The sequence below is a fragment of the Lathamus discolor genome, chromosome 4, assembly GCF_037157495.1.
Source record: "Lathamus discolor isolate bLatDis1 chromosome 4, bLatDis1.hap1, whole genome shotgun sequence".
Taxonomy (NCBI): Eukaryota; Metazoa; Chordata; class Aves; order Psittaciformes; family Psittacidae; genus Lathamus; species Lathamus discolor.
The window spans coordinates 20,567,222-20,577,436 of record NC_088887.1 but is presented as its reverse complement, the minus strand read 5'-3'; the positions used below and the strand labels follow the sequence as shown (position 1 = coordinate 20,577,436).

The 10,215-nt window shown below is 39.9% G+C and overlaps 1 protein-coding gene across 2 annotated transcripts; it reads left to right on the top strand.

Annotated features, from left to right (window-relative positions):
* The first annotated feature begins 105 nt into the window (after positions 1–105).
* On the top strand, positions 106–9,186 carry PCNP (PEST proteolytic signal containing nuclear protein). 2 transcript variants are annotated; one of them, XM_065676505.1, is made up of 6 exons: positions 146–213; positions 3,826–3,941; positions 4,017–4,185; positions 5,589–5,663; positions 6,164–6,219; positions 7,184–9,186. In XM_065676505.1, exons 2-6 carry the CDS (start codon positions 3,886–3,888, stop codon positions 7,311–7,313), a joined length of 486 nt encoding a protein of 161 aa, XP_065532577.1. In that variant the 5' UTR covers positions 146–213; positions 3,826–3,885; the 3' UTR covers positions 7,314–9,186. The 2 variants fall into 2 exon arrangements, with proteins under 2 accessions (XP_065532576.1, XP_065532577.1); XM_065676504.1 differs by lacking the exon at positions 3,826–3,941 and having other exon boundaries at positions 106–213; positions 3,965–4,185.
* Positions 9,187–10,215: the final 1,029 nt, after the last annotated feature.

Here is a 10,215-nt window from a genome sequence, read left to right as displayed (position 1 = left end):
CCGCGTTCCCGCTTTTCCGGCCTGCGAAGAGAGCGCAACTTCCGGCTGTGTCATTCCTGCTCCGCCTTGGAGAGCGGAGCCGGTGGGAGAGGGCAGTGCGGGACTGCCGCGGCGGTGCGAGTGCGCATGCGCAGCGCGGGAGGCGGAGGCGGGGGAAAATGGCGGACGGCGGCGCTGAGGGGTCGAAGGCGAAGTGGTCGCAGCCCGCAGGAGGTGAACATGTAGTGCCTCTCGCCGCGTAGCTGCGGGGTGGGCGGGGGTCTGGGTTGGTTTCCCGGCGTGGGAGAATCCTGGTATGCTGCTCGCGGCAGGGCAGGCCTGGGCCGGACAATAGCGGGTAGACGGGGTGGCCCGGCCTTAGGGGGCTGCGCTGGGGGGAGAAGCTGAGGATTGGCCCTGCCCTCTCCCAGGCCTGAGGATTAGCCTCAGCCCTACAGGATGTTTTTAGAAAAGGGGATGGTTCCTCCTTGTCTTATTTCTTTCCTTCCGAAAAATAAATTAAAATAAAGATACACGGAGTACTTATGCCGTGTATTGAGAGAAATTTGGTTACTGCTGTTGGCAAGGATGAAAACAGCGCCTTAAGGACCAGCTTTTAGCAGCTGTGGTACATTTTAAAAATGAGTACGGTGAATATTTCTTATCTGTGTCGTTTTAAGCATCCTGCGGTTTTTTGCTTGACATCAATGTGCAAGTTTTCTGTTTGGTTTTATAGTATTTATACTATGACTGCACATTCCTGTCATCTTCTGTATGACTTACTATGAGATCTTCTGGAATTTTTAATAATGTTTCTTTCCTTTCTTCCCCCAACTTAAAATCTAAATGGCAAATATTAAGGGTTTGGGTTTTTTTATTATTACAGTTTTATTGTTTTGTTTTAGAATGTTTAGGGCTGGAAAGGACCTTAAGATCAGGGTTACCTGTTCCAGTGCCTCACCACCCTCACAGTGAAGAACTTCTTCCTTGTATCTAAGCTGAACTTCTGCTGTTTGAACCCATTACCTTTTATCCTATCGCTGCAGTCCCTGATGAAGAGTCCCTCTCCATCATCTTTGTAGGCTCCCTTCAGATACTGGAAGGCTGCTATGAGGTCTCTACGCAGCCTTCTCTTCTCCAGGCTGAACAGAACCAATTTTCTTCGCCTCTCTTTGTATGGGAGGTGCTTCAGCCCCCGGTCATCTTCCTGCCTCTTTGGGTTTTGTTTGGTTTGGGTTTTTAAGTATATCTGTAGGCAGAGAGAACATTTGATCTGTTGAAAACTTAAAACAGGCTTGTAAACTGATTAGGATAGGCTCGACAGTTAATGTTATTAGTGATAATCCCAAAAACATGAACAATAATACTAAATTTTTTGTAGTTTCTTGACTCTTAGTTCACTCTTGGCTTTAATGGGGGTTTTTATGTGTGTTCTTTTTTATTATTTTTTTTTTTATTAGTAGTACAGCAACTGGACAGTATCAGTATGTCAGTTATCCATACTGCTTTGTCTGCTTGTTTGGTGTGCTGGAACATGGTCTTAATGAATTCTGGTCCATTAGATCTAAGGAGGGATACTTACTCCCTGATGATTTTGGAAAGCAATTGAGAGTGTTTAATGTAGACCCCACTGATTCTAGCAAAAGCCAAAATTAACTTAGTTGTGACTGGTTTGTTCCTGCTGCCACTAGTGGTCACACTCCATGGGGCGCTGTCAGTCTTTGCCACTTAAATGACCTAGACAGTGAAAGTTGTCCCCTTACATAGTTTTATTGAAACTCATCTGTGAAGTAGGACAGCTTCTTATTGCCATGATCCATGAAAAGAGCACTGGTCAGACTAGTTCTGAAATAGTGCTGGTGCTTTCCATAGGTGAAGTATCACCTCCTTAACATCTCTAGGAAATTGTAAAGAAGCCTTAATGTCTCGAAAATACATATGCATTGGCATGGGAAATGAGAAATATGTATGTAATGGGTAATACAGTCCTGCTTTTCTGTTCCCTGAAGAAATAGAAAGGCGCAATGGATCTCTCCCCAGCTACCCCAATTGTCCTCTGCCCTTTATAGCTCCTTCAGCAAGTATTTCTCTCAGCAGTCTACAGTTTGTCCTAAATGGAGCCTGATAGAAGTAACATTCAGAATGCAGTGGAGATAGGAGCTGGCTTTGAAAGAGAAGCTGTTTATTATTTTGGTAAGAAAACAGATGTGGGTAGCTTGTATTTGGCTTCATCTTGGGCTTAGCAATATTCTGGAATTTGCAGCCAAACAAGTAAGCTGTAGTTTAACTGGCTTCAAGCTAGCATTAGCATAGGGACCTGCACTGGTACAGTGTGCCCTGAGATATGGGCTGCTGTAAATTTTGTATCTTATGAAAAAGATCACTTTTAGGCTGATGGTCCCAATGCCTCTCAGGATAGTGAATCGTCTACCTGCCCTTGGATCACCTCACAGTCTCTAGTGCTGTAGGCTGGACTTGCAATTGAATATTCTTTTAATGTGATTTGATGGACTGCAGACTGCCGGTTTGGTTACTGTGCTAAGAAAACAACCAGTACCTAAGGTCACTTTTGTAAATTTTGCTTTTTTCTCTTTCCTCCTTTGTCACTTTTATATCTATATTTTCTGTGTCAAATTTCTAGTGGTGCAGATTAGTACCATTTTTCAATAGTGAAATTGATTGCAGGACGGGTTTTGGGTGGTTTGGTTTGGTTTTGTGTTTTGTTGAGGGTTTTTCTGTGATCTGCTGTATTTCCAAAGGTGACTAATCAGTTTTTGTTCAAATCACTTCTTACATTGGTAGCTGGTAGAGTGAGGTAGAAAGGTTATATTCTGTTGCTTATGATTTGGGAAATAGCAGAAAAATATATGTAGATGGTGTCCCAAGTTTTTTCTTTCTCCTCTTGTTTGCTTCCTTTTTTTTTTCTCAGAGCTACAATCTTGTTGACCCTGAGTTCAGTCTAGCTACTCTCCTACTGCTCTATCTTACTAAATAGGTTTTTGCTGTTAGAAAACAGCACAAAGACCTTTCTTCCCTGATGATCTGAATTTGCTGTGCATGGAGGGTCCTCTTCTCCACTTGGTACAATGAACTGGTGCTAGCTCCAGTTTTTCTTAGACTGATAGCGTGAGCACTTCCCTGTCCGTTCCCCACTGTGTTTAACCCCGTTCTGCTACTGCAATGATTTGCTTGTTGCAGCAGCAAAGAAATGTATTCTTGATGAAGCATTTGCTATGTTTAGAATGAGTTTACCTGGGACACCTTTGTCTCTTGGTGTAACTGAAGCCAAGTGTACAGGAATGAAAATGTGATTTGAGTGGGTTTTTTTTTTCTCTGTGGATCATTTTTCAGCTGCTATGTTTTCCATGACTTTAAACAAAACCAGAAAAGATGAAATCTATATATATGTTTTTCTAGTGCTGATTCCTTCCTCAAACAGAGCTTGGCAGATATATTACAGATGAGATGCAGACAAGCAGTGACTTGAAACATGACTGAGAAATCTGGCCTTACTGTAGTCACTTCCATCATTTTAGAGTTGTGCCAGACAAGCCTAGAGACTGGCATGGACATGTTTTTATAGAAATTCAGTAAAAATAATTGTAGCTTAGATTATCTACTCTAGATTTGGAATTGGGATTCCAATTATGAAAGCTTATCTGTAGCAACTTAAACCCTAAAAAGATTTAGTCATCTACATTTAATTTACTACATGAACTTTGACTTCCATACTAAATAAAGAGATGGTGCTTCAAGATTGCTCTCCTGGCTCATACACAAGAAATTCTTTACAAGTAGTGGAATTTTTGCAGTTTCTTCTTCTCTTTGTGTTTTGCTGTCCACTAGATGTACATTGGTGGAAACTGCTGTCACTAAAAACACCTTACCTATTGCGCCCAAAGTATAATGCTTTTTGAGGTTGCTGCTCCCATCAATCTGCTCAGTAAAAATAGCTCATCTTGGTAAGTTGTTTCGACTTCACCAGGACCTGAAGAAGAGGCAGAAAAACCTGTGAAAACTAAGACTGTTTCTTCCAGTAATGGAGGAGAAAGTTCGAGTCGCAGCGCAGAGAAACGGGCAGCTAATGAAGAAGCTGAAGACTTCACCACAAAGCCTGCTCCTGCCAAAATGTCCAAGTTTGGATTTTCCATAGGCAGTCAGACAACAAAGAAGGCATCTGCAATATCCATCAAACTAGGAGCAAATGTAAGTTGTCTGAGGCCTTTTTTAATTTTAGTAAAACTGAGGTAAAAGGGGAAATACTTTGGGGATGCTTCTTCACAGAAGGAAAGCCTTGAATTGCATGAAGGTAACTTGGGTAACATTTAAGAAAGCATTGCAGGGCCAGCTGGTCATGCCTGTGTAAGTACTTCAAGATAATTAATAGCAGGTCATTTGTCTCAGGAAGTGTAAGACTTGATTGAAATAAACTATAGATCTTCGACCATACAGAATAATCTTGTAATGAGATTTGATAGGTCTGGAATAATTTCCTGTGGGAAATGAGCAGGCTTGTTAATCTATTCAGGCTACTTTGAAATGAGTGCTGGGAGCTTCATTGCATAACCTGATTAAAGCTACAGGAAAGCTAGTACTTTCCTAGGTGGTTTAACAAGCCATCTTCCACTCCAAAGATCTTACTTAGCAAGGGGAGGTATAGTTTGTTTCATGACTTTGCCTGTTCTTTACAAGGTTAGTGTGATTCATTTATACTATATGCAAGAGATGAGGCTTTGTTACATAGGTTTCTAAGAATTCTGATCCCCTTTATTGTCCAGTATAAGATATCCTTGCACTTGTTCAGGTATGAATCTGATGCATGTGCCTTTACTATTGAAGTAGTCCTCTGCTAGCTTGGGCAAGGACAAGTCAGATGCTGCTTCTCTGTTTAGTACAGTTAATTTATACTTCCCACATAGCGCTGTGATGGATATGTTATAGATACTTGTCTGGATGAAATTCAGACTATAATTATGAAAGGCTTGTACCTGCAATGCCAGCATTTTAGAGATCTGCAGAAAATGAAGAGAATGTTCTGTTACTTTGAGATGGGAGGGAGCTGCAGACTGGCACATTCAGGGGTCTAAGTGCAAACGGGTCAGCTCGGACTTCAGAAAAATGGACAAAGCTGCCTTTTCTGAGCCACTGACACTGAATTGTTTTAAGCAGGAAAGCTGTTATCTTGTTAAAAGACAAAAATATATTTATCTTCCTGGCATTGACGGATAAGAATACTCCAAAAGAATAATGGAAACAGTGACATAGTGAAATTTTGAATATCGCAATTTATTCAGGTTCTGATTTAATTGCTCATGTTATGCTCCAGTGGCTGCATATGCCTGCAGTGTGCAAGAAAGTTACGGCTTGCTTATGGGGAATTGTAATGAGAGGCCTCAGCCTGCTGTTCAGAGTGTCTCTCACGAATAGCAGCTGTTTTCCTTTTTCATTAGAGAGAAAATGTTACCTGCCTGTTTCTATAACAAAAACACTTTCCCTCCCCCCGACATTGCGCATTTCAGTGAAGATGTTGGCTTCATTTTACCAAAATACCAAGGGTAGCTTTTTTGAGTTAGTAAACTTGCTTTACCTTTGCACTTGTTTTTTTTCAGAAGCCTAAAGAGCCCGTTCCAACCCTTGCTCCAAAAACCCTTTCCGTAGCAGCAGCTTTCAATGAAGATGAAGATGTGAGTAATAAGCCAGTGATCAACACAACTTGAAGTACCATTGGTGTGGGTTAGAGCTAGTTGGAGAGAGTGGGTCATTTAAGGTTCTTTACATACATGTCAGGGATTTTCAACCCAGAAACATCTCCTGTGTTTTCTCTTTAAGAATGTACAACTTTGTAGCTCTGCATTGGCTCAAGAAATCATTAAAGTGCTGATAACTTTTCCCTGAAAATGAGATGCCTACATAATTTGAATTAACACTTGCTTTCTTTGGTCTTAATAAAAGGGGGGGGGGGTAAGGAAAAGTTATGCTTCTTCTGGTTTGCTTAATATTTTATTGTCATGTTACTGATCCTTCTTAGGTAGAGGTAAGCAAAGGAACTTGTATTTCTTTATGTCAAACCTCTGTTTTGTCCTAAGTCATTTTGCTTTTCCATTCTGTACTCTTATCTTGTCAGGCATTTGAAATGTTCAAAAGGTAGTGCCCAGCCACACTTTAACCTCCTTTCTCTCTGTAGAGTGAACCTGAAGAAATGCCTCCAGAAGCTAAGATGCGCATGAAGAATATTGGAAGGTAGGTCAGCTTCTAACTGTGGTTTTGGGGAAGGGCGAGTGCGTAAAAATACCTCCTGCAGCATTGGTCAGATCTTGCAGATGGCTTAGAAATACAGGAAGGTAGACTAAGATCAAAAAGGTTTTCTCCAGAAGCAAGAAAATGTTAATATAGTTATTTTCAAATGTTCCACTGTAGGTTAAAGTAGCACATTTATGTTTGCACTTTGAATCGTATTTGCCTTCTTTTTGAGGAGGAAATTGATTCTATATCAAATAGATGCTTGTGTTCTTCTTGGAAAGGTGATGGGTGGGAGTTCCTGCTTGCTGCTAAACTTTGTCTCCTTCTAGTTGTCTGTTTTATGAATTGCCTTGAAGTAGGATAGTCTGGTCAGATTTTTAAACTTCTGTGCAAGGGGAAGATCAGAATCATCTCTTTTAGAGAGAAAAAGAATAACTTGTTTGCTTTTAACACAAATCAGTGTAATTCTTCTGCTTGTCCGTTTATTTTAGGATTGCTCCTGTACTGTCTCAAAATTGTGGTATTTTCAGAGGAGGCTTCACTCAAGTTAGGGATGAATTTTGAGCATGTATATTTTAAAGGAGTTTATCATGATAGGCTGCTTTTAAAGTCAGTCCCCTGGAGGTTCACTGCTGTTCAGTGGGATTTTTATTCTTCCTGAGCAAATTTGGATCCTCAATTTTTGTAGTGCCTGCAACAAATTCTTCAGAATCAGCAGCAGTTACTGCCCCTTCCACTTCCTCTGCTGACCCATCGCTTTGCTCTGTCTTGATGTGCCACATAAAGATCAGTTCTGTGGCCAAATTATAGGTGCTAATAGAGAGGACTCCTGATGTAAGGGAAAGAAATGCATAGTAGTTTCTGGTGGCAGGTTGGACCTGAAATTGGTGGTTTCAGTGTTGTGTTGCACAAACTACAGTAGTTGAGCTGACTTTCTTAACTGATCTTGTTTTACTTTCTACAGGGATACACCAACCTCAGCAGGACCAAATTCCTTCAACAAAGGAAAGCATGGGTTTTCTGACAACCAGAAGCTGTGGGAGCGAAATATAAAATCTCATCTTGGAAATGTCCATGACCAAGAAAATAACTAAATGATGTGGATTAAGAGTTGGGTGTTTGGGGGGAGGGGAGGGTGTAACGTTAAAGGAACAGTTTCCTTTTTTAAGAATGTTATAAGACTATCTTTGGAGCCACTTTTTTAAGAGTTTGAGTGGTACACTAATAAATGAGTTTGAAATTAGAGGTAATTTATGTTTTCTATACAGATTTCAAGGCATTTGCTAATTTTGTAGTTCTGTGTGATTAGTTTCAAAAGGATACAGATAATAAAGAAACTGGAGCGGTACCTTTTTAAGATTTTTTTTTTTTTTTTAATTCTTTTTTCCTGGTTTTGGCCAATGAGTAGTTAAGGTGGATGAAAAAGGTTACTGTCTCTTTAATCAGGTTAACATTGAATCCTTTTGCATTCTCACTTCTGGCACCCTCTTTATAACAGGGGAAGCAGTTGACTCTTTGCAGTACTTCTAAAGAGAGTCAGCATTGTCTTGTGCTAGAAGTGTTAGTGGACTATTAATTTGAATATAAACTTATGCAGGAAATAGAACCTGGATTTTTTCCTCCCTGCAGTCACCTTTTGTTATGTCTCTGCAAACTAGGAATTATGTTGCTCCAAGTGGTTCTGGTAACTTAGCTCTAATTTTAACACTTCATGTAGGATGTGTAACCTTCTGTGGCCTGTTTCATCCTCAGGATATGGGCCTTATCTGTATATTAGATACAGTCTGTAAAGAATATTCACTACAAAGGTAAATCAGTATTTTCAGTGTGCTCCTCTTAAATCATTAGCCTCAAGTAGTGCTTGTTAGCGTTTCCATGTGGTACACAAAAGCCACCACCAAAAGGACAAGCTAATGTACATTAAGCTTCACATTTGGTTGAAATATTTTTCTTTCTTTAAAATGCCTAGAAGGAATAAAAGCCACATCAAAAATCAGTAACTCACTGCTTAAGTATGAAAAAAATGAAAAGATGCACTTTCCCTGTCTTGCCATTTGAAAAAAAAAAAAAATGCCTTGATGCTGGTGACCACGGTGGACACTATCAGGTTAGGAAAGATTACTGTATTTGCAGTCCTAATGCTTCTAACAAGAGTCAACTTCAGAACTGAAGCTCTCGCCTTTTCCTACCCGCCTACCTTTTGTAGCAATTGCCAACGATGACATTAGTTTGCTCAGTTTAATTTCCTAGCTGTCATACTGCAGAATGGTGCTGTAGGATTTCAGACCTAGTAACAAGTGTACAAATTTCAGTCTAATTTAGATTGTATATTTTTAAAACATTTTACAAGCAGAACTAGTTAAATGGAAAGTTATCAACAGCAATAACACCCCCTTCTCTCCAAACAAGTATACGGTTCTTTTTTAACTCAAATACCTGATAGTGTCAACTACTAAATTAATTCCAGCCTGGAGCTGGTCATGGAATTAAATATGTTAATTTCTTTCATCCTCCCTCTAAAAACTTTCATAATGCTAAAGTTGAACCTGCGAGTGCAGAAAGGAAAGTGCATCTCGAAGTGTATTTTTTTACTTTTAGTATTACTATTTTAGGAAAGCTCTGACCGTTTAGACTTTTGAGTTTGTAAGTTCTAAAAAATATTTTTTTTGTATTTTTGTATTGTATGCATAATCTTTTTTCTTTTGAACTCTGATGCAGTTGAATACCTGTAACTATTTTCTTTTAAAGCCTTGTTATAACATAAAAATGTATACTTTTTTTTTTCATAACAGAAATCTTTGGTTTATTTAAAACAAAACCAAAACACACTCTCAAAACTGACTTTCAGGACTTCTGAAACTGATTTGGGCATTGCTGCAACTAGGCAAGGCAAAATGAAGCATTTACTTTTCACTTCATCACCTGTGGGTATGGTTGTCAAAATAAATCCCTTTAAGATAGTGGTAATTAACAGTGAATAACTATTTTATCTTGCTCCTTAGTAACTACGTGATGCTGTCTTGGTCACTTGTATTAGGAAAAAGCAGAACGGAACTTTGAGTAAGATATATATAAGATATATAATATCCCAAGATATTAGATGAAGATGTAAGTAGTTAGGCAGTAACCTTCGCTGTGTTACCCTGTAGCTAGGCTGCTTTTGAGCCTGCTGGGCTGCAACTGGAGCCAAACTCCATACTAACTGTATTAAAATAACGTAAGTAAATAACCCCCAAACCAGTGCTGCCAGCCACTAATGGCAGTATTTCAGACACTCCTAGGTGGAGCCCCTTGCACACCTCATTTCATTCATTTAAAAGTGTAGTGAGTGCGCTGCGCAGATTCTCGAGGTCAATATTTTACCAGCAGGAAGAAGTTCCCAACCAGCCTATCTGCAAAGTGGTGGATGCTATTATAATTTCATGGGCTTACTCCCCTGTCATAGATGACCTGAATACTATTGATATTCATCCAACTTTGACATAACCAACTACAATGCCCTAATGTGACCAGCACAGCACCAGCCACAGCTGCCTTCAGGCATGTTGTACCTCATCTCCGCCTCTGCCAGCTTTGTGGAGCACGCTTTGTCAGAACTGACATGGCTGTGCCCAGGGGGTGGCTTTACCAAAGCTGGCTTTGTGAGGAGATACGGAGGACACATCAGCTTTCAAGAAAATGATGGCTTCTGCTTTCTGAAGAGCCAAACAGGTTTTAAACTATAGGCAATCACTGTTGTAACTAGTATTCTTTGTAGGCTGCCATGAGATGAGAAATCTGGAAAAGCAATAGAATTCCCAAAAGGCTTTTTATCTTTGTAGTTAGTAGCCTTAGAAGGTTTTCTGCATGAAGAGGTTGGGTTGTTTTAATTCATTATAAGGTTACAAACTGAGGAATGCTGAGTCATTCTGCCCTTAAGCTGCAGAAGGGAAAGCTGCATTCTAAAATCACCATAATTTGTCTTATTTCCTCTGCCAAGAGATACTAGAATGCTGT

Coding starts and splice junctions, on each gene's coding strand:
- PCNP (XM_065676504.1), top strand. CDS start 159: ATGGCGGACGGCGGCGCTGAGGGGTCGAAGGCGAAGTGGTCGCAGCCC. Junction 4,186..5,588: donor CCATCAAACTAGGAGCAAAT/GTAAGTTGTCTG, acceptor GTTTTTTTTCAG/AAGCCTAAAGAGCCCGTTCC. Junction 6,220..7,183: donor CGCATGAAGAATATTGGAAG/GTAGGTCAGCTT, acceptor TACTTTCTACAG/GGATACACCAACCTCAGCAG.